Raw genomic sequence first — 25,600 nt, 5'->3', positions numbered from 1 at the left:
GTTAATCAAGATAAAGAGTCATATTGATATGAATACATTAATAGTAGAGGATCTTAATACAACACTCTCAGTAATAGGCAGATCATCCAAGCAGAAAATCAATAAAGAAACAAGAGCATGGAAAGATACATTGGACCAAATGGACCTCATAGACATATAAAGAACATTCCACTCTAAAACAACAGACTAACTACTCATTCTTCTCAAGTGCACATGGAACTTTCTCCAGAATAGACCAAATACTGGGTCACAAATCAGGGCTCAACAAATACCAAGTGACTGAGATTATTCCCTGCATATTCTCAGATCACAATGTTTTGAAACTGGAGCTCAATCACAAGGAAAAGTTCAGAAGGAACTCAGACACCTAGAAGCTAAAGACCACCTTGCTTAAGAATGCTTGGATCAACCAGGAGATCAAAGAAGAACTTAAACAGTTCATGGAAACCAATGAGAATGAAGACACTTTAGTCCAAAACCTATGGGATACAGCAAAGGCAGTCCTAAAGGGGAAATACATAGCCATCCAAGCCTCTCTCAAAAAAAAAAAAAATGAAAAATCAAGAATGCACCAGCTCTCTGTACACCTTAAAGAACTGTAGAATCAACAACAAATTAAACCAACCCCAGGCACAAGAAGGGAAATCATGAAGATTAGAGCAGAGATCAATGAGATAGAAACTAGAAATACAGTATAACACATAAATGAAGCTAGAAGCTGTTTTTTTGACAGAAACAATAAGATCCATTGGCCAAACTAATGCAAAAGAAAAGACAGAGGACCCAAATTAATAAAATTATGAATGAAAAGGGAGAGATCATGATTAACACCAAGGAAATAGAAACAATCATCAGAAATTATTATCAACAGTTATATGCCAATAAGTTAAGCAACGTAGATGAAATTGATGCATTCCTGGAAACCTAACTTCCAAAACTGAATGAGGAAGAAACTGACAACCCAAATAGACCAATATCTAGCAAAGAGATTGAAGCAGTGATCAAAAACCTCCCAAAAAACAAGAGCCCAGGCAGAAGACATGAAAAGACACTTCCCCAAAGATTACATACAAATGGCTAACAGACACATGAAAAAGTGTTCATCATCATTAGCCATCAGGGAGACTCAAATGAAAACCACATTGAGATACCACCTTACACCAGTTTGAATGGCCAAAATTAACAATACAGTAAACAACAAGTGTTCAGAATGTGGAGAAAGGGGAACCCTCTTACACTGTTGTGGGGAATGCAACTTGGTACAGCCACTTTGGAAAACAGTGTGGAGATTCCTTAAGAAATTAAAAATAGAACTTCCCTATGACCCTGCAATTAGACTATTGGGTATTTACCCCAAAGATACAGATGTAGTGAAGAGAAGGGCCATCTGTACCCCAATGTTCATAGCAGCAATGGCCACAGTTGTCAAAGTGTGGAAAGAACCAAGATGCCCTTCGACAGACAAATGGATAAAGAAGATATGGTCCATATATTATGCCTCCATCAGAAAGGATGAATACCCAACTTTTGTATCAACATGGACGGGACTGAAAGAGATTATGCTGAGTGAAATAAGTCAAGCAGAGAGAGTCAATTATCATATGGTTTCACTTATTTGTGGACCATAAGGATTAATATGGAGACATGGGGAGATGGAAAGGAGAAGTTGGGCGGAATTGGAAGAGGGAGACAAACCATGAGAGACTGTGGACTCTGAAAAACAAACTGAGGGTTTTGGAGGGGAGAAGGGTGGGAGGTTGGGTGAGCCTGGTATTATGGAAGGCATGTATTGCATGGAGCACTGGGTGTGATGCATAAACAGTGAATTATGGAACACTGAAAAGAAACAAAAGCCCAGGACCTGACCAGTTCCCTGGGGAATTCTACCAAACATTCAAAGAAGAAATAATACCTACTCTCCTGAAGCTGTTTCAAAAAATAGAAATAGAAGGAAAACTCCCAGTCATTCTATGAACCCAGCATTACCCTGATCCCCAAACCAGGCGAAGTCCCATCAAAAAGGAGAATTTCAACCAATATCCCTGATGAATATGGATGCTAAGATTCTCAACAAGATCCTAGCTAATAGGATCCAACTGTGCATTAAAAAGATTATCCATTGGGGTGCCTGGGTGGCTCAGTGGGTTGAGCCTCTGCCCTCAGCTCAGGTCATGATCTTGGCATCCTGGGATCGAGCCTGGCATTGGGCTCTCTGCTCAGTAGGGAGCCTGCTTCCTCCTCTCTCTCTGCCTGCTCTCTGCCTACTTGTGATCTGTTAAATAAATAAATAAAATCTTTAAAAAAAAAAAGATTATTCATCATGACCAGGTGGGATTTATCCATGGGATGCAAGTGTGGTTCAGCACTCACAAATCAATCAATGTGATAGAACAAATCAATAAGAGAAGAGAGAAGAACCATATGGTCCTCAAAATTGATGCAGAAAAAGCATTTGACAAGATACAGCATCCATTCCTGATTAAAATGCTTCAAAGTATAGGGATAGAGGGAACATTCCTCAACTTCATAAAATCTCTCTATGAGAAACCCACAGTGAATATCATCCTCAATGGGGAAAAGCTGACAACCTTCCCGTTGAGATCAGGAACATGACAAGGATGCCCACTCTCGCCACTATTGTTCCACATAGTACTAGAAGTCCTAGCCTCAGCGGACAGACAACAAAAAGAAATAAAATGTATTCAAATTGACAAAGAAGAAGTCAAACTCTCTCTCTTCACAGATGACATGACACTTTATACGGGAAACCCAAAAGACTCCACCCCCAAACTACTAGAACTCACACAGCAATTCAGTAATGTGGCAGGATACAAAATCAATGCACAGAAATCCATTGATTTCTTATACACTAACAATGAAAATATAGAAAGGGAAGTGAGAAAATTGATTCCATTTACTATAGCACCAAGAGCTATAAGATACCTAGGAATAAACCTAACCAAAGAGGTAAAGGATCTGTACTCGAGAAACTACAGAACACCCATGAAAGGAATTGAAGAAGACACAAAAAGATGGAAAACCATTCCATGCTCATGGATCAGAAGAATAAACATTGTTAAAATGTCGATATTGCCCAGAGAAATCTATACTTTCAATGCCATTCTGATCAAAATTCCACCAGCAATTTTCAAATAGGTGGAACAAACAATCCTAAAATTTGTATGGAACCAGAAAATACCCTGAATTACTAAGGAAATGTTGAAAAAGAAAAACAAACCTGGGGGCATCACGTTGCCTGATTTCAAGCTTTACTACAAAGCTGTGATCACCAAGATAGCATGGTACTGGCAAAGGCTCAATCTCAGAATCCTGAGATCATGACCTGAGTCAAAATCAAGAGAAAGGAACCCTTGTATACAGTTGGGAATATAAATTGGTTCAGGCACTATTGAAAACAGTATGGAAGTTCCTCAAAATCTTAAAAATAGAACTATCATATGATCCAGGAATTCCACTTCTGGGTATTTACCCAAAGGATTTGGAATCATGATCTCAAAAAGGTATGTCCATTCCTACATGCATTGCAGCCTTATTCACAATTGCCAAAGTATGTAAATAATCTAAGTGTCCATTAGGAATAAATGTAAAAGAAAATGTGATATATCTTATTCAATGTTATATAATGTGATAAAATGTGATATATATTATTCAACCATGAAAACCAGAAATTCCTGCCATCTGAGACAATCTGGATAAACCTTTAAGGCATTGTGCTAAATGAAATATATCAGACAGAGAAAAATAAATCTTATATGATATAAATATATGTGGAATCTAAAAAACCAAACAGGGAGAAGTTTGGGGCTTTGTGTAGTAAAAATAGTGAAATGTTAGTCAAGGGTACAAACTTCCAGTTATAACAGTAATACATTCTGGAGATCTAATGTACAATATGTTGGTTATAGCTAATAAATACCATATTATATACTTGAGAGTTGCTGAGAAAATAAATCTTCAAAATTCTCACCACAAAAAAGAAAGGGCAATTATATGGCGGGATGGAGGTTTAACCAAGCCATGTGATAATCATTTTGCAATATATGAATGTATCAAATCAACATGTTGCATGCCTTAAACTTACACAGGATTTTATGTCAATTATATCCTAATAATGTTGGAGGGAAAAGATGTATCAGAGAGAAAAAGACACAAGCAACATGGCAGTGTAGGAAGCCCTGGACTCTCCTTCACACTCACAAATTCACTGATTCAGCTTCAATTCATGGATTAGTTTTGTGATGAACTCTAAATTAAATGAAAGAATTCCTTACTCTGGGAGAATGCAAAACCAGACTCATTAAAGCCAGTAGGCAGATTCAAGACACCCTTTCATCAGCAAACTTACCACAGTGCAGTCTTACAAGCAGGAAGAGACCGTCTAGCTTTCTGCTTCACCCAGGAAAGAAGGATTTGCTTGGAGGTCCAATATGGGTACATTTTCAAGGGGGCTACCCAAAGACCTGGAATCTATATTGCCAGTTCTGGTAGCTCTGATGATGTCTGGATGTCCAGGCACTATAGGGATGGCAGCTTGAGTTAGTACTCATCAGTGGTACTCCTTCTGCTCACCACCAAGTGAGTGGATAAATAATCCGAGCTCTCAGCTTCCCCCTTGAGATGCAAAGACTTGATCCATTCATCCAGAGCCCCAAGTACCAAACAGAAATCATGAAGCTGACAACATACCAACAACTGAAAAATGCACTAGAGGAGTTCAATAACAGACTAGATCAAGCAAAGGAATGATCAGTGAACTCAAAAAGAGGTTACTGGAAAATATTAAAAACAGCAAACAAGATAAAAGAATGAGAGTGACTTAAGGGACTTATGGGGCACCATCAATGGCACTAATACATGCATTATGAGAGTTCTAGGAGAGGAGTAGAGAAGGAAAGGATCAGGAAGCATTTTCAAAGAAATAATGGTTAAAGAACTTCCCAGTTGGAAGAAGGAAATGGATATCCAGATGGAGAAAGACCAAAGAACCTCATGGGCCCAAAGAAATCCATAACAAGACACATTATGATAAAATTGTAGAAATTCAAAGACAAGGAGAGAATTTGACAATAGGGGAAAAAGTGAGTTCTTACATACAATGGAACCCCCATAAGTCTGTGAGGGAATTTTCAGGAAAAATCTTATAGTCCAGAAAGCAGCAGGATGATATTCAAAGCACTGAAAGAAAAAGCCGCCAACAAAGAATACTCTATCAAGCAAAACTGCCCTTCAGAAATTACAGGGAGATAAAATCATTCCAGACTAAAGTTAAATGAGTTCATGACCACTAGACCTCCCTTCCACAAAATGCTAAAGACAGTATTGCCAGCACTATGGTGCATAAGGAATCCCTCCTTTTTGTGCCTCCCTTCTAATAAAAAATCCACATATATTTATTATATACCAGGCCAATTTTAGACACTCAAGGAAGAACAGAAGATGGACAAAAATGGCTCCCAATCTTTAAGATATTAAAGATTTAGATGTAAATACAGAAAACATGATGTTAAAAGAGCTAGTGGGCTTCAGAGTAAGGAAATACTGCAATGAAGCTTAAAAAACTTTTAGCTGTGTTGCCTAAGTGGCTCAGTAGGCTGTGTCTGACTTCGGCTCAAGTCATGATCTCAGGGTTCTGGGATTGAGCTCCATGTAGGGTTCCCTGCTCAGCAGGGAGTCTACTTTCCCTCTCCTCTGTCCTTCCCCTGGCTCATGCTTTGTCTCACTCTCTCCCTCAAATAAAAATAAAATCTTTTTTTAAAAAGGCTTTTTAGCTGAGTTATTTTAAATAATATTAAAAATAGATAAGATAATGTCTACATATAAAATGAATTGGTTTTTCTTTCTTTCCACAAATTTTGTGTTAAAATACACACAAAATAAAGTTTACCATCTTAACCATTTTTAAGTGTACAGTTTAATGGTATTAAATACATTCATGTTGTGTAGCCATCACTACCATCCATTCATAACTTTTCATCTCGTAAAACTGAAATGCTATACTTATTAAACAATAACTCTCCATTCCTTCTCCTCCCAAATACCATTATATTTTTTATATCTATGATTTTGACTATCAGACAGATCAATAGACTCATAGAGTATTTGTGTTTTTGTGACTGGCTATTTCACTTAGCAAAATTGTCCTCGAGACTCATCCATGTTGTAGAATATTGCAAAATTTCTATCCTTTTTAATGCAGAATAAAATTCCATTGTTTGTATATACCACATTTTTCTTTTTCCATACATCTATTGATGGACACTTGGGTTACTTCCAAATTTTAGCTATTCTCAATAATGCCGCTATGAACATGGGTGTACAAATATCTCTTCCAGACAGTGCTTTCAATTCTTTTGGTTATAGTCTCATAAATAGGAATGCTGGGTCATATAGTAATTCTATTTCTAATTTTAGAGGAACAACCATCTATTTTTCACAGCAGCTTATATCATTTTCCATCCCCACCAACAGTGCACAAGGGTTCCAATTCCTTTACATACTCACCCATCTTTTGGGTGGAGTTTTGTGTGGGTTTTTTTGGTAGCCATCCTAATGAGTGTGAAACTGTGATTTTGATTTACACTTCCCTACCGATTAGTAATGTTGAGAGATAGGTATATGGAGAAATACCTATTCAAATTCTTTGCCCATTTTTGAATTGAACTATTTGTTTTTTGTTGTTGAGTTTTAGGAGTTTCTGTATATTCTGGATATTAATTTCTTATCAGATACATAATTCATAAATATTTTCTTCCCATGAAACTACAAAACATCCAGAAAGCAATTAATAAGATGGCCCCTTGTGGGGAGCCAGATAACTCTGTTTTAGGAACTGTTCTGTGTATTGTAGAATGTTTAGTAGAATACCTGACTTTTACTTTCTAGAAGCCAGTAACAATTCTGCCCCAGTTGTAAAAACCAAAAATGTCTGCAGGCATTGTGTCTAGTAAGCAATGGTCATGAATTCTGCTAAATGTACTACAAGGGACAGAACAATTTTCCTTATTCCCACCTCTCACAACAAAGAATTATCTGGCCTAAAATATCAATACTGTTGCCACTGAGAAACTCTGATGTGACTGTTGGGTTTGTACCCACATTCCTCTAGGTGTACCCAACTTAATTTGGTGACAAATATCCCTAATAATGTATGTGACTTTACAACTAATGAGACCTCCTACCTTTTAAAGGATAAACATCACCACAAATTAACGATGCTAAAACTTTAACATCATTTTATATTATACCTAAATGCTAAGTTTCTGCATGTGTAGAAATAACACTGAAGAGACTACCACAGGAGCTACACTCCTACAAAAACAGAATTTGCTAAGGAACTTAAAAAAGGACACATTTTACCCTATAAGCATATTTTGGCCAGAAACTAATAATTTAGTGGCACATAATGATATGTGTTAGGTCTGTGAATAAGATCTTATTGGCTGTTACCTATAAATCATGTATCATTCTTATCTTGGAAAGCTAATGACTTCTTCAGAATTCTATTAAGCCCTACTCAAGAACATTCTGGTTAATCAGTGTCCATGGCAGATCACAGATGACCTAGTCAAAGAATTTTAGTTCATTTGGATTGAAATACAGTTATGGTTGAGGAAAAATGTTCAACTCCAAAATTTTCAATTTCCTTTTGCCCCCAAGCTCTGTACGAGGCTCACAAAATCTGACTGTTTTTCAAAAATAAATACAAAAGCTAACTGATAGTCGGGCCCAGACTTACCATTTCCTAAATGCATTAACACAAGTAGTCACTAGGACTGGAGAGACATTTCTTCAAAATCAAGATGCTTTAGATGTTATACTTATCTCCAACAAATTTTTAATACTTTGGGAGAAGACGACTGTACTTAAACACCTATAGTTCTCACAGAGAGCTTTAAATCACTCAAAATCACTGCTAATACTAAAGAAACAGTAAACAAGATAAATAATTTGGGGTATACCTAGTTGGCATCCCACTATATGGATCTACATTTATCTGACTAGCACTGCAATTTAGTTTCCCTATTTTACTCAGGGAAAACACTAAATCATGGATCTGAAGTAATTTTGTTTCTCCTAACTTTACTGGCCATTTGCTTGTGTCTCAATTATGTTTTAAATATTAATGTCACCATTGATTGCTAGACAACATAACTATGATACTGATAGAAAAGCAGAACAAAATTATAATATCACCAAAACCTCTACCTCATCTCCTCCTTAAATTCCTGCCATTCATATAGATTTGCATAATACTTAGGTAGGTACACAATATCTATGACCTGGCAAAGGAAGGCCTTAAGGGAGGACTGAGAATAAAACATTTTACTCTCTCAAAGAACATGAACTGTATGTTCAGAAAATTGTATATTTCAGTGAAGCTAATGATCTACACATTTATAGGAAGGTATCAAACTGAACTAGACCGGTCATAAACTGAAATATTCATTCATGAGCAAGCCCCTTCGAACAGACCCACATTTGAAATCCACACAATTAGTTATTAGTCCTGCTTTGTTCTAGTAAAAACTTTGTTTCATTTAAGCCTAAACTAAACACCACCACCACCAATTCTATATAATCTGAGAAGTTACATTTCCACTTGAGGTTTCTTCCTTTACAAACAAGAATTCCATATAAATTAAGGTTTTTTTCAGAATCAAGAAAATTTTATTTCCTTTAACACTAAGGAACAAGACTTTACTCATTAACAAATTATATTTATGTTTTGTCCTATAGAATTGAATAATGAAGCTTAGTATAATCAGAATTTAGGAACTAAGAAGAAAGTTTTGGTCCTTACCTCCTCCAATCAAATCTTTACACTGTTTGTTATGTATCCGACATCGTCCTCCAAAACAGTAGGCATCACCCGAATCACAACTTTGTCCATCACGTGCATAAGTGTCAGGCACACAGTGTGAGGAAACCCCATTGCAATACTCAGGGAAATCGCATTCATCCAAAGATTTCCTACACTGTATACCAACTGGTTTTAGCTAGAAGGGAAAAAGGAACATAAGAAAAGATTATGCACCAATGATACTCAAATTGTCTTTCCCTTCAGGCTTTAATTTTTCATTTTTTTTTAAGTTGCTAAAGGCAAGGAGAAAATTAAGTCTTAATAACTACTTAAGCATTGCATAGAAATTTAAATAATTAAATTTAGTTTAAATAATTAAATTTACTGTGGATAAAAGAATGGGTAGTTCTTGTAAGAGAACTGAGAAATTCAAAGTAGACTACCATAATTATTGAAAAAAAAAGAAAGATAAAAACTAAACCTAATCAATTAATATAGAAATTACTTTAAAAAACTACTTACAACCCATCATGGCTATGCTCATGTGGACAGCCTCTGGTTTCTCCTATGCTGTCCCTTCAAGCAGAAACCAGCAACCATTGCAAAATAATAAGTATATATCATAAACATTCAGAAAAAAGTTTGTAAGGTAATTTAAGGATACACAGGAAAAGGTTTATTTCACATATCACATTGAAAACAACTATTAAAAAAATAGCTTTCCCCATAATACATCTCTGATCTCTTCAGCACTTAGTCTAGCCAAGTCCTTCCAGGATTTGCTTTCTGTATACCTGTCTTTGCCAATAAACTTCCAATAGCATTACTGCAAGCCCTTTTCCTCAACCTAAGCCCCAGTTCCTCCTGGCTATCAACATTATCCTACACAAACTAAGTTAAATTTGTTCTAGCTTTCAAAGGTCCTAGAAGCCCAGCTTCTGTAACATTCACCACCCCTGAAAATGGGTTTTCTCTTTACATTTTTCCATGTTGTCAACAAGTATTTTCTATATAGCAATCCTAACACAAATTCTTCAAGTGATGGGTGGGAAGACAAAACATAATACTTGAGTCACCCAAGCTTATGTAGTTAACATTCAAATCAAAACCAATGATCAAAATTATTTCTAAAGGAAAATACATATAAGTATAATGAAAAGGTATTGATACCAGTTTCTTTAAAATATGCTTCCTTTTATAAATATGTATAAATGGCAATATTACATTCGTTATAATTTCTTCTATTGTTTTGTCTATTTTTTATAGTAGTTTAATGGTCACAGAAAATATGAGGGGTAAGTACAGAGATTTCCCATAAAACCCTTGCGCTGCACATACAAAACCTCCTCTTATCAATATCTCCACCTGGAGTGGTACATTTGTTACAACTGATGAACTTACATGACACATCATAAACAGTCAAAGTCCATCGTTTACAAGAAAGTTCTTTCTCATTGTTAGGCATTTTATGGGCTTAAACATATGTTTAATGACATGTATCTATTGTAATGGTATCAGGCTGAATATTTTCACTGCCCTAAAAATCCTTCATGCTCTGCTTATTCATCTCCCCTTTAGTTCCTGGCAACCACTGACCTTTTTACAGTCCTTTTCCAGAATGTCATATATTTGGAATCATACAGTATATAATCTTTTCAGATTGGATTCTTTCACCCAACTCTTTTTCAATATTTATAAATACCTTGTTCCTCAAATGTTCTTTGAACCAAGTTATATCATCCTACTTGCTCCTTTATTAAGAGGTGTTCATGTTTCTCTACTTGGTTCCCTAATTCCAAAATGGCCCTAAAGCTTAAAAATGGGTGACTCCCTTTTCTCATTGTTTTCTCCTAAAATCTTTTTGGGTGTTTTTTATTTTATTTGTAATTCATTTTTATTCTTCCCAAGACTGTCAGTGTCTGTATTTAAGGTGCAATTCATTGTCAGGACTCTGTCCCTTTACACAACTAAATGAGGAATGGGTAGGTTAAGTTAATGCCTCTGACCACCACACCAGCCTTGACTGCATAGTAAAGAGAGTACTATATATATCAGACAGCTTATAGTTTGGGCCAATTCCATTTTGATAACCAGGCCCAAGGACTAGTGAGAATCATTACTACTACTCCATTTGCAACAGCAGTTGTTCACATATCTCTGTTGATACATGAATCTTGTTTAAATTATTCCTTTTTGGTGCAGCAAGGATGGGCAATTCGGTAGTCTGTTATACTGCTTGTGTTTGATACAATGTTTAATTTTTTTAAAGTTACACTTCATAAGAATAACTATGACTAAATTGTGCCTAGTAATGGAAAAGAAGAAGAAAGAATCAGAGATTCCTGGCTGCATAACCACATAGAAATGCCTATTTTAACAACTACCATGAATGAGATAATCTGGCTGAAAGGTTCCAGTCCCCAGGTCAAGCAAAAAATATGAGAGTAGATGCATTGGAAGATGGTAAGAAGAACAGTTTCACTTTAGCCACATTATTCCCTCCCCAAGGTGGCACAGTTCAACGCCAAGAGAGACCGTCTTGGCTGGTGATTTCTCTGACAGAGAAAATAAAAGGGATGAGAACACAGTTTCCCCAGACTTGCAAAACACTGTGCAAGAGATTACTTTTATCTCATTCCATTCAGAACACTGAGAGAGTTGGCATACTTAAATAGTCTGGGGACACCTAGGAATAGGGAAAAGAGATGGGGGTTGACAGAAACCAGTGTGTGGATCACAATAATGAGCCACGTGTCCAATTAACTGCCTTACAGAGTTCAGCAAGAGCCTCACCCATAAAACAATAGGATGCCTCACCTGAGGATGCCCACAAATAGCCAGCCAATACCCCATTCTCCACACTCACACCCCGTAGCCAGAACCCAAAATTCCCCAGCAGATGGCACACATGAGCCTCCAACAAATGGGCACAATCCTGTAGACAACACGGATATCAACACCTGGCTTGATTCTGCTGAATTGCACAACTTTGAACACTTTAGGGCACTGCATCAGGGAAAATTTATGAGAGGCTCTCCATAGCCAGACTGGCTTTCTGGGATGAAGAGTAGGTGTTTAATCCTAATCTCTGCCACACACCGCCCCTCAGGAGGTGTGGAACAACCCCAGAAGAGGAGTGGAACAACCACACCCATTAAAAAAAAGTCTGAGAGACCCCCCCCAAACTCCAGCTGGGCTAACCAGTCTCTGGCTTCTTTCTCTCCCAAGGCTAGTTAGTAAACATTGGAAGAGACGGCTACTTCTTCAAATGTGAGGGCAGCAATGCAAGTCTTCAAAAAACATAAAGAATCAAGGAAACATGATGCCAACAAAGGAGTAAAACAGAGCTCTTATGGAATACAGATGAAAGAAATGGAAATGTACAAAATGCCTGACAAATAAATTAAAAATAATCACCTTAAGCTCAGATAAGAGAGCAGAGATAGACAAATAAACAAAATAAGGAAAATGATACATGAAGAAAATGAGTTTCACAAAGAAATTATTTTTTAAAGTAAGAGAGAACCAAACAGAAATTCTAGATCTGAAGAAAACAATAACTGAACTGAAAAATTCCATTAAAAAACTTCAAGGGCACAGTTGATCAAGCAGAAGAAATAGTGAACTCAAGGGCAATCATTTAAAATAATCCAGTTAAGAGGGGGGAAAAAAAGACTAAAGAAAGCTTATGGTACTTAGAGGACACATCAAAAGAATCACCATATGTGCTATGGGAGTCCCAGAAAAAGTGAAAGAGAAATGGGCAGAAAATTTATTTAAAGAGATAATGACAATTTGCCAAATCTAGAGAGGAAAATGTATATAAGGCCAAAAGAACTCTTCAATAGAAGAGTCATATTATTTTTAAGTGTCCAACTCTTGATTTCAGTTCAGGTTATGATCTCAAGGGTCATGAGATGGAGCCCTGTATCAGGCTCTGAGCTCAGCAAGGAATCTGCTTGAGATTCTCTCTCTCCCCCTTTCCTTCTGCCCCTTCCCCACCACATTGGCACACACATGTGCACACTCTCTCTCTAAAATAATGAAATAAATCTTTAAAAGAATACTATAACCAATAGGGGCGCCTGGGTGGCTCAGTGGGTTAAAGCCTCTGCCTTCAGCTCAGGTCATGGTCTCAGAGTCCCGGGATCGGGTCCCACATCAGGCTCTTTGCTCAGTGGGGAGCCTGCTTCCCCTTCTCTCTCTGCCTGCCTCTCTGCCTACTTGTGGTCTCTCTCTGTCAAAATAAATAAATAAAATTCCTAGAAATGACCTATCAAGATTGAATCATGGAAAAAAAAAATAGAAAAATATGAACAAACCAATAATGAGTAAAGAGTTCAAATCAGTTATCAGTTAAAAACCTCCCAACATAGAAAATCCAGGATCAGATGGCTTCACAGATGAATTCTACCAAACACTTAAGGAGTACTTAATTCTAATTCTTTTCTATCTCTTCCAGAAAACTGAATAGGAAGAAAAACTTCCAAACTCATTATCAGAATTATCCTAATACCAAAGTCAGACCAAGATACCAAAAGAAAGGAAAACTATATGCTAATGTAATTTTGACCTGAAAAACAGGCCTGATGAACATAAATATAATAATTCTCAATAAAATACTAGCAAACCAATTTCAATAGCACATTAAAAGGATCATACATCATGATCAATTAAGATTTATCACTAAGGGGGTGCCTGGGTGGCTCAGTGGGTTAAAGCCTCTGCCTTTGGCTTGGGTCATGATCCCAGGGTCCTGGGATCAAGGCCCGCATCGGGCTCTCTGCTCGGCAGGGAACCTGCTTCCTCATCTCTCTCTGCCTGCCTCTCTGCCTGTTTGTGATCTTTGTCCGTCAAATAACTAATGAAAATCTTTAAAAAAAAATTAAAAAAAAAAAAGATTTATCACTAAGAATCAAGGATGTTTGAACATATGTAATTTAATAAATGTGATGCATCACATTAACAAAGTGAAGGATTAAAAATAATATGACATCCCTGAACTTCAAAACCAATTCAATAATACTAGAGGACTTCAGTGCCCTACTAATACTAATAACATTGGATAGGTCAATCAGAAAGAAAATTAGGGAGAAAATAGCAGGCCTGAATAAAACTACAGACCAAATGGACCTTAAAGACATATATAGAATTTTATGTCCAACTGGAACAAAATACACACTCTCTTCAAGCACACATGGAACATTCTCCAGAATAAAACATATCTTGGCTCACAAAGCAAGTCGTATGAAATTTAAGGGAATTGAAATGATATCTATTATCTTTTCCATACACAATGGTATAAAACCTCAGGGGAAAAAAATGAAAAATTCACCAAATATGCAACTTAACACCATACTCCTTAAAAACCAATGGACCAATGAAGGAAAAAAAAGGAAATCAGAGAAGTATCTTAAAATAAACAATAATGAAAACAAAAAAACAATATACCAAAACATAGGGACATAGGAAAAGCAGTTCTAAGAGGTAAGTTTACAGCAATAAGTGCCTATATTTTAAAAATCTCAACCTAATTTTATCCCTAAAGGAATTAAAAAAGGAAAACAAACTAAGCCCCGAGTTAGTAGAAGGAAAGAAATAAAAAAAGTCAGAGCAGAAATAAAACAGAGACCAAAGAGACAAAAGGGAAAAAGAATCAATTAAACCAAGAGTTGGGTTTGAAAGATAAATAAAATGGCAAATCTTTAGCTAGACTAACCAAGAAAGAGAGAGCAGAAGCAATAATATAAAATTATGGAAAAAAGAGGAGACACTAAAATTGGTACCATAGAAATACAAAGTATCATAAGAGGCTACTATAACAATTATCTACCTACAAACTGCATAATACTTTAGAAGAAATGGATAAATTCTTAGAAAAAGACAACCTATCAAGACTGAATCACGAAGAAAGAGAAAACTTGAACAAATCAAACACAAGAGACTGAATGTGTTATCAAACCTCCTAACAAAGAAAGGACCCGAAATAGATGGTTCACAGGTGAATTCTATGAAATATTTAAAGGATTAATGTTAATCTTTCTCAATTCTTCCAAAAATTAAAAAGGAGGGAACACTCCCAAACTCATTTTTTAATGCCAGTTTTACCCTGATACCAAAGACAAATAAGGAAAGAAACAAGAAAAGAAAATTACAGGCCAATATCTCTGATGAATATAGATGCAAACATTCTCAATAAAATACACAACAAAGGGGCACCTGGGTGGGTCAGTGGGTTAAAGCCTCTGCCTTTGGCTCAGGTCATGATCTCAGGGTCCTGGAATCGAGCCCCACATCAGGCTCTCTGCTCAGCAGGGAGACTGCTTCCCCCCTCTCTCTCTGCCTGCCTTTCTGCCTACTTGTGATCCCTGTCAAATAAATAAATAAAATCTTTAAAAAAAAACCACACACAAAAATTCAATAGCACATTAAAAGTATCATGTACCATAATCAAGTGAGAGTTATTCCTGGGATGCAAGGATGATTCAACACACAGGAATCAATAAAAGTAATATACCCCATTAATATAAATAGGGGTAAAATTCATGTAATCCTCTAAAGTGACAAAATCCAACACACTTTCATGACAAAATCTCTCAACAGTTTGGGTATAGAACAAACATATATCAATATAATAAAAGCTACATAAGACAAGCCTAAACTAACAATTTTCAATTGGGAAAAGCTGAAATCTTTACCTATCAGATCAAAAACAAGACAAAGTTGTCCATTCTTACCACTCCTATTTAACATTAGAAGTCCTAGCCAGAGCAATTAGGCAAGAAAAAAGAATTAAAAGGCATCCAAACCAGAAAGAAAGAAATAAAACTGTGGGAGAAATGAAAAAATGTTGGTCAAGGGTATGAATTTTCAGCTATAAAATATATCAGTCTGGGGATCTAATGTATAACATGGTGACTAAAGTTAATAATGTATTGCATTCTTGAAACTTTCTTATTAAATGTTGCTATGTAAAGTGTGCTAACCTTATTGCAATCATTTCACAATTATATGAAATCGTTACATTGTACACCTTAAACTTACACAATGTTATATGTCAATTATCTCAATAAAGTTTGGGGAAAAATTTGAAAGATAAAAACATATTCTTACTCCAGTCTTATGAATATCTGCCATTTACTTTGTTCAGGAGTTTCTTTTTTCACTAGGATTCCAGTTAATTGTCTGGGTACAGGGCAATTACTCAGGAATTCTTTAAATACTTTCAATAAAGAGAGATTGGTTGATTATAATAATAACTGAATTGCAAAGGAACAGCAGACTTTACCAGAAGATAGTGAAGAGAATTTAGCTAACAACAACAGAAACTAATCTCATTTCCTGACCTCATGTGAGGTATGGTGTTAGAAAATAAGAACTGGGTGTTATATGCAATTGATGAATGACTGGACTCTACATCTGAAACTAATAATGTACTATATGTTGGCTAACTAAATTTAAATTTAAAAAAAGAAAAGAAAAGAAGACCTTAAGAGGGTTGCTTCAAATGTATGTTGATTGCAGAAATATCTCAGTGAGTATAAGTCAGGAGAGAAGAATCATCAGGCATTAAGTACATGAGAATCCTGGAAATGACAGATTACTGAATGCACTGCAGTGTAAGAAGTGTCCAATGTGCTTGTATATAATATAATGATATACTGATAAGATATTAACATATTTTGCATCTCTTTGAAACAAGTATTTCAAGAAATTTAATGCTGAGCTACTATAAAATAGATTGCCTCTTACCTTGCAATCTAGTGTACAGCATTCCCCAGAACCACATTGTTTACCCTTTTTCATTAGACATATTCTAGCGTCACAGCAGTCTTTATGTGTACAATTCTGTAAACAAAGAGACAAATTCAAATGGTATCTTTTCTCACATACGTTATGATAATTTGTCTTTTAAGAAACTTACCAATTTCATCTAAATTGCCAAATTCATTTACATAACGTTGTTTTAATATTCTTTAAACATACATAGGATGTATAGTAAATAATGTACCCTCTTTCATTCCCAATACTGGGAATTTCTTTTTTCTTTCATTTCTCCACCAGCCCAGCAAGAAGTTTATCAAGTATATGATTATTTCCAAAGCCCTGGCTTTCATTTTCATTGCTTTTCATTCTCTGATCTCTATCTCATTGATTTCTACCTATATCTTTATCATTATTTCCTTCTATTTACTTTAGATTTAATTTAGACTAATATTTTAGTTACCTTAAGTAGCATTCTAAATAATTGATTAGACCTGTCTTCTTCTCTAATATAAGCATTTATAGCTTTAAATTTTCCTTATAACACTGTTTTAACCAAATCTCATAGATTTTGATGTTATGTTTAAATTTGCATACTGTGAAAAATATATCCTAAAATTGTTTTTGTAATTTTTCTTTGAACTAATGGCCATTTAGAAGTAGTAGTTTAATTTCCAAATATTTGGGGACTTTTCAAGTTATTTTATTATTCTTGGTTTCTGATTGAATTTTCAACACAAAATAAATACATTGAGATTTATTTCATGCCTCAAATATTCTATCCTGATTAATATTCCAAGTTCTCTTGAAAGGAATTTTTATAGTTAGGCTGTTAAACATGGTAGCCTATAAATATCATTATATTAAGGTGATTGGTGGTATTGTTCAGGTCTTCCATATCCTTAATGATTTTTGGTCTAGTTGTTCTATCAGTTACTGAGAGATGTGAAATAAATCTCAAATATGATAGTAGATTTGCCAGTTTCTCCCTTTAGTTCTGCCAGTGATTGCCTCATAAATTTTGAAGACTTAATGTGTGTGTATATATGTAAATATATTTGTATAAATGTTTATATATTTATTATTATTATATCCTCACGTATTTATCCTTTTTTTCATTATGAAGTATTATATCTTTATTTTATATATTAGTATAGTCACTATAGCTCCCTTGTATTTACTGTTTGCCTGTTATATCCTTTTCCATTCCATTATTTTTGTATGATACAGAGTATTAGCGTTAAAACGTGATTTTAGAATGTGATTTAGCATGTGATTATTTCTCAGTTTTTATTTAGTCTGACAACCTTGGCCTTTTGATTAGAGTGTCTGGCCTCTTTATATTTAATGTAATTAACATGTATTTCAATTTCTTATTTTGCTGTTTGTTTCTATCTCATCTTGTTTTTGTTCCTCAATTCTTCCCTTCTTGTCTATTTTTTGTTGATGAAATACGTTTAGTATGTAGCCAATAAATCCTCTATTGCCTTTTGTAATTGTATCTCTGCATACTTTTTCAATATTTGCTCTAGGATTTATAATAAGTATCTTTAAGACTATAATCTACTTAAAGTTAATACAGATTTTCTTCAGGTAAGTTATAGAAACGTTGCAACAACTTATTTTAATGTACCCTTCCATATTTCATGCTGTTATTGTTATAGTATAGATGTAGATACACATATATACACACATGCATGTGTATGTTTATTTGTATTTATATGCATATGTATATGCATCCATAAACACATACATACCCATACATATATGTGTGTACATAATATATACACATGTAAATATACATTTATATGTTCATATATGTTTTATGTATATATGAATGCATAGTGAATAAGTATGTGTATTACATATCTATGCATGTATACAATGTTGTTTGTAAAATTAAGAGCAGAAAAGAAAAAGCATACAAATAATTATTTATATCCCTCCACATATTTACCAATTCCTGTGTTCATCCTCTTAATAGATCAGACTGATCACCTATTGCACTGGTCCTTCAGTCTAAAACATTTTAAGTTCTTAACATTTTCTGTAGTGCAAGCTTACTATGACATATTTTCTCTGCTTTTGCTTAACTGAGGATAACTTTATTTATTTCCATTTTAAAGAATAATATCTTTGAATATAGATAGCTTGGTTCTTGACTTTTTTTTTTTTTAAAGAGAGAGGGGTTTTTTTGTTTTTGTTTTTGTTTTTGTTTTTTAGGATTTTATTTATTTGACAGAGAGAGAGACAGCCAGAGAGGGAACACAAGCAGGGGGAATGGGGGAGGGAGAAGCAGGCCCCCCGCTGAGCGTGGAGCCAGATACGGGGCTCAATACCAGGACTGCTGGACCACCACCTGAGCCCCAACGGAAGGCAGATGCTCAATGACTGAGCCACCCAGGAGTCCTGGTTCTTGACTTTCTTTCCTTCAGCACTTTTAGTTTGTCATTTCAAAGTCTACTGACCTCCATTATTGGTTATAAGAAATCAGCTATATTTTGTATCATTGTATCATGTACCTAATGTGTCTTTTTTTAGGCTGAAATTAAGTTTTCTTTTTATCTTGGGACTTTGGGAGGTTTTATTGATCTGTATATAGAAGTGTGTTTTTTGTGTGTGTCTATCTGCTTATGATTATAATGCTGAATATCTTGGGTCTGTAAGTAAATGTTTTCCTTCAAATCTGGAAAATAATCAGCATTATTCCTGCAGATTTTTTTTCTTCCACCTACTCTCTCTTTTCTTTATCTTGAAATCCAATTACACCTACATTTGGCACTTAATATTTCCTCTCAGGTATCTAAAGTTTTGTTATTTTTCTTCAATTCTTTTTCTCTCTGCTCCATAGAGTATATGTTCTTATTGTTCCACTGATCAAGTTCATTGATTCTTCTGCTTCTGTTTTGTTTCATTTATTACTTTTCACTTATAGACTTTATAAATTTATATTTTTTATGCTTAACATATATCTGTTGAGATTCTCTAGCTGCTCACTCACTAGGATAATTTTTCCTTAAATTATTTGGGCATGATTTCCTTTAATGCTCCTAATATATTCAAAATAACTACTGTGAAATCTTTATCTGCTAAATACAATATCTTGGATTTTTCAGAATCAGTTTTCCTTAACTGCTTATTTTCCTAAATATGGTTCACATTTTCTTTAATAATTCTCTGTCTAGTAAATTTTTGGTTAGTAAGTTAAACATTATAGATACAATGATATAATGCCTGTATTCAGCTATCTTTCTGGATGCTTTTTTTTTCCCCCTATAGGGAATTAAGTAACCTGGATATAAACTGTAAGCTTTATCTCCCCTATAGTGTGCCATAGCTATTTCTGCTCAACTTATATGTCTTCAAACCTCTGAATTTTTAGCCTGATTCCCTTCCGTAATATGACATTCAGCCAAGGATTTAGGTAGAGATAGCACTTAGATTTCAGAGTACAAACTATGTGTAATTTCTTTGTTTCTTAAGATTCCTCTTTAATTTCCAGTTGCAGTCCCAGTCTCAAACTCACAGGGCTCACCTGGTACACCTGTGTCTTTCAAGGGTCTCACCCTACATTTTTTGCCCTATAGGATATGTCTAGGCCATGCATATTTTAGCAGTCAGCCAAATGTGTTTAAAATTTATCATCAGATTTTAGGTTTGTACCACTTTCACAATACTCTTTCAGGGTTTTCCCCTTAAATTTCCAGTGGTTCTCATCTCTGAAATCTATTCTCTTTCACATTGAATCAGTAGAGCTGCAGTTTTCCACAGCTATTTAATTCTGCCACAGCTGTGGAGTTAGAGGAGCACTCTTATGCTAGAAAGATATAAACTCACAATCCTTATTAATTGCAGCTGCAATTTTCAAGAGTAAACTCTCCTCTGGCTTCTTCTTTTAAATATTTTCCATTATATATAGATATAACATATATTTTTATATTATAAAATATATTTATAATATATAAATATATATTTATTATATTTATATATTATATATGAATAATATATAGTATGTAACATATTGTGTATATATAAATTATTATATACATATCTATATGTTTATATATATAACATTTATAATATATTGTGTATTACATATCTTTGTATATTATTTATTTTAATAATACATATTAATTTTTTAATAATGTTTCATATTTTACAATTGCTATCTCTTGAGAGTTTCCATGTGACTACTTTACTTTATTGTCAATAGCTCCTCTATCATCTTTCATCTTTCTTTTGGTTTGATCTTAGTTCTACATTTGTGTATTTTCTCCAGGTGATAGATTTGTTAAAAAACACTTTTAATTGGCATCACATCACCTGTCAACAGAAAATATTTCACTTTATATAGCAAGCAATGTATTTTGCTATTTCACTGGTAATAGTCTGTTGCCTTTAGATTTTCCTGTTTTTGTTACTGCTTGTTGTTAAAGGCATATTTCTTTAGCTCCTTAGACCACCTTTGTGGTAAATAATTATGAGTTTGGAGTTGACACTCCAAATAGTACACTAAAGAATGTCAGAAGGCAATCTCTGAAGTTAAACGTTATCTAAAAGGCTTTTGCTGTCCACTTCAAAAAATAGCAAAATTAGGAAACTTAAAGGCTTCCATTTTCCCCAAAGGTCTTTTTCAAATTTATTGTTCTGAAAGACAAAGTCTCACCTTTTTTAGCTATTATACAGATATATACACATGCTTTTTATCTATAAACACATACATTTAAACACATACATAAAAACTGAGAAAATTTCTACTAACCTCTATAATGCCACAATCACACTCTTCACCATGTTCCAATTTTCCATTGCCGCATACTTTCCTTTGTGCTTCTTTATAAACTGGCATTTCAGGAAGGATTTTCTGAAGACATTCAAAGCCAGATTGTGAAGCTAAGTATTTAAAGTCATCCAAACTACAGGTGCTAAACTCCTTTACACCCCCAGACTGCCTAAAATATTTTAAAAATGGATACGACAAAAATTATTGCTGTATATCTCTGCATTTCTGCTAATGTATGGGTTTTGAAAAGAGATTTAAAAAGAATTATGGAAAAAAATAAGCACATTTTAAAAAAATATTCATTGCATTGCAAAACATACTAATGATTAACCATACTTTTTAAATTTTACCAAGAAAATTCTTGTAACAAAAAAATCCAAAATCTTTTTATAACATTCTATCCTGTTTTAAACAAGACCTATTATTTATCTATCTTATGAACTTCATTAAATCTTTAAACATAAGAACTGTGTTTATTTACTTTCCCAATGCCAGACCATTGAATATTAAGTTTTTTAAGCCTCAATATTTAACATAATTTTGTATTTTTATATAATAAAATTATTTTATTGACAATATAAACATGCTTATATTAATTTTAATAATACATTTTAGGGCTTTTGTCCAACATAATTGAACATTTGAAATAAAAACCTGTTGTTTGACACTAAAGAAATACAAAGAATTGTAAGAGAATATTATGAGCAATTATATGCCAAGAAATTAGGCAGTATGGAAGAAATGGATTCATTCCTAGAAATATATAAACTACCAAAACTGAAACAGAAAGAAACAGACAACCTAAACAGACCCACAACCAGCAAAGAAATAGAATCAGTAATCAAAGGCTAAAATGAAATAATGAGAAAATATACTAGCTGATCTGGTCACTGTTTACAACATAATTACTGAGCATTCTCCTAGGCAAAATGTATATAGTAAAAAGTAGACCAAATGCCTGGTAAGGGCAAAAGGCACGAACATCAGGCAAAAAAAATATATGAAACACTGGAATGGTGAAATGATGGGAAAAAACTAACATAATATACAAGGGAATAAAAGATACTACTGTGGAAGAAAAAACGCTTATTAAAGAAAAAAACTATAGTTCACATCATACTTCTCATGAAAAACTGAACGTTTTCCCCTTAAGACTGGGAACAAGACAAAGATATCCACTCTCACATCAATAAAGTTATTGAAATTATTCCAAATTCAATTACATACAAATAGACGAAAAGGAAAAATAAAAGTGTTCTTCATGGATGACAAAATTTTGTTTAGAGAAATTCTTAAGGAATCAATAGAATTGGAAAATTCTAATGAGTTTAGCAAGTTTGTACCATACAAAGTCAATATACAAAAAAGAATTATACTTTCATGAACTATGAATTATGCTTTCATGTATTTGTTAACAATCCATTTTTTAATTTTTAAATCCTTTTTTTTCCTAAGAGAGAGAAAGCAGGGGAGGGGCAGAGGGAGAAGGAGAGAGAGGATTGTGTTTTTAATATGATTTTTAAAATTTAAATTCAAGTTATTTACCATGTAGTGTGTTGTTTCAGGGATAGAATTTAGTAATTCATTAGTTGCATATAACACCCAGTCCTCATTCCATCAAGTTCCCTCCTTAATGTCCATCACGCAGTTAGCCCATCCTCCCACTCACTGCCCCTCAAGCAATCCTCAGTTTTTTCTCTATAGATAAGAGTCTCTTATGGTTTGCCTCTTTTTTATCTTATTTTAATTTTTTTTCTTTCCTTCCCCTATGTTCATCTGTTTTGCTTCTTAAATTCCATATGAGTGAAATCATATATTTGTCTTTCTCTGACTGATGTATTTCGCTTAGCCTAATATCCTCTAGTTCCATTCATGTACTTGTAAATGGCAAGATTTCATTCTTTTGATGGCTGAGCAATATTCCACTATATATATATATATATACACATACACACACCATATCCTCTTTATCCATTCATCTATTGATGGACATCTGGGCTCTTTCCATATTCTGGCTATTTGGACATTGCTGCTATAAACATTGGGGTGCATGTCTCCCTTCAAATCACTATTTTTATATCCTTTTGATAAATACCTTATAGTACAGTTGCTGGGTTGTAGGGTAATTCTATTTTTAATTTTTTTGAGAAACTTCCATACTGCCTTCCAGAGTGCCTGCACCAGTTTGCATTCCCACCAACACTGTAAGAAGGTTCCTCTTTCCCTGTATCCTCACTGACATCTGTTGTTTCTGGACATGTTAATTTTATCCATTCTGACAGGTTTGAGTTGGTATCTTGTTGTTTTGATTTGTATTTCCCTGATTCTAAGTGAGGTGCAGCATTTTTTCATATCCGTTGGCCATTTGTATGTTTTCTTTGGAGAAATGCCTGTTCATATCTTCTGCCCATTTCTTGACTGGATATTTTGTTTTTGGGGTGTTGTTTGATAAATTCCTTATAGATTTTGGATACTAGCCATTTATCTTATAAGACATTTGCAAAAATCTTCTTCCATTTGGTAGGTTGTCTTAGTTTTGTCAACTGTTTCCTTTGATGTGCAAAAGCTTTTTATCTCAATGAAGTCCCCATTATTCAGTTTTGCTTTTGCTTCCCTTGCCTTTGGAGACATGTCTATCAAGAAGTTGCTGCAGCCAAGGTCAAAGAAATTGCTGCATGTGTTCTCCTCTAGGATCTTAATGGATTCTTGTCTCACATTTAGGTCTTTCATCCATTTTGAGTCAATTTTTTTTGTATAGTGTAAGAAAATGGTCCAGTTTCACTCTTCTGCATGTGGCTGTCCAATTTTGCCAACACAATTTTTTGAAGAGACTGTCTTCTTTCCATTGGATCTTTTTACTGCTTTGTTGAAGACTAGTTGACCATAGAGTTGAGGGTCTCTATCTGGGTTCTCTATTCTCTTCCATTGATCTATGTCTGTCTTGTGCCAGGGTTATACTGTCTTGATGATTACAGCTTTGTAATACAGCTTGAAGTCTGGAATTGTGATGCCTCCAGCTGTGTTTTTCTTTTTCAACATAACTGTGGCTATTCAGGGTCTTTTCTGGTTGTATACAAATTTTAGGATTGTTTGTTCTAGCTCTGTGAAAATGCTGGTTTTGTTTTGATAGAGATTGCATTGAGCACATAGATTGCTTTAGGTAGTATAGAATTTTAACAATACTTGTTTTTCCAATCCATGAGCATGGGATGTTTTTCCATTTCTTTGTGTCTTCCCCAAGTTCTTTCATAAGTGTTTTATAGTTTTCAGAGTACAGATCCTTTATCTCTTTGGTTAGGTCCATTCCTAGGTATCTTATGTTTTTTTTTTTTTTAAGATTTTTTTTTTTTAATTTATTTGACAGACAGATCACAAGTAGGCAGAGAGGCAGGCAGAGAGAGACAGGAGGAGGAGACAGGCTCCCTGCTGAGCAGAGAGCCCGATGCGGGGCTCGATCCCAGGACCCTGAGATCATGACCTGAGCCGAAGGCAGAGGCTTTAACCACTGAGCCACCCAGGCGCCCCTCTTATGGTTTTTTGATGTAATTATAAATGAGATCAATTATTTGATTTCTTGTTCTTCTTCCTCATTCTTAGTATATTGAAATGCAAGTAATTTCTGTGCATTGATTTTATATCTTGCCACTTTGCTGAATTCCTGTATGAGTTCTAGTAATTTTTGATGGAGTCTTTCAGGTTTTATAAGTTTAACTATGGTATGTCATGGTATTGACCTGTTTTTGCTAACTTTGAGAGGAGTTTTCTGTGCCTCCTAGATTTGAATGCCTGTTTTCCTCCCAAGATTAGGGAAGTTCTCAGCTATGATTTGTTCAATAAACCTTCTGTCCTTTTTTCCCCCCTGCTCTTCTTTTGGTACTCTTATGATATGATATCATCACTTTATGGAATTTTGAGTTTCCTAAGTCTAACTCCATGATCTGATAGTCTTCTCTACCCCCTTTTCAACTTCATTATTTTCTATAATTTTATCTTCTATGTCACTGACTCACTCTTCTGCTTCATCCATCCTTGTGTTTATGGCCCCACTTGGGACTACATCTTGGTTAGCATTTTTAATTTTGGTCTGTCTAGATTTTACTTCTTTTATCTCTATAGTAAGGGATTCTTTAGTGTCTTCTATGTTGTTTACAAGCACAGCTAGTATTCATATAACTGTTGTTTTAAATTATAGTTCAGATATCTATCTTATATCTGTATTGATTAAATCTCTG

General features: G+C 34.5%; 1 protein-coding gene across 1 annotated transcript in view; it reads right to left on the bottom strand.

Moving 5' to 3' along the window:
* The window catches only part of LOC111144479 (disintegrin and metalloproteinase domain-containing protein 5-like), a 190,841-nt gene that overhangs the window by 91,551 nt on the left and 73,690 nt on the right, over positions 1 to 25,600 (bottom strand). Inside the window, exons 13-15 of the mRNA XM_022498781.1 lie at positions 21,348 to 21,537; positions 16,574 to 16,669; positions 8,822 to 9,017 (exon numbers count right to left, since the gene is read on the bottom strand). Of these exons, the coding sequence (XP_022354489.1) occupies positions 8,822 to 9,017; positions 16,574 to 16,669; positions 21,348 to 21,537 (482 nt within the window). The remainder of the gene's footprint in view (positions 1 to 8,821; positions 9,018 to 16,573; positions 16,670 to 21,347; positions 21,538 to 25,600) is intronic.

This window comes from Enhydra lutris, unplaced genomic scaffold (assembly GCF_002288905.1).
Source record: "Enhydra lutris kenyoni isolate GAN:26980312 unplaced genomic scaffold, ASM228890v2 scaffoldscaffold11, whole genome shotgun sequence".
Classification (NCBI taxonomy): Eukaryota; Metazoa; Chordata; class Mammalia; order Carnivora; family Mustelidae; genus Enhydra; species Enhydra lutris.
The sequence above is the reverse complement of the archived record's forward strand: the minus strand, read 5'-3'. Positions and strand labels throughout refer to the sequence as shown.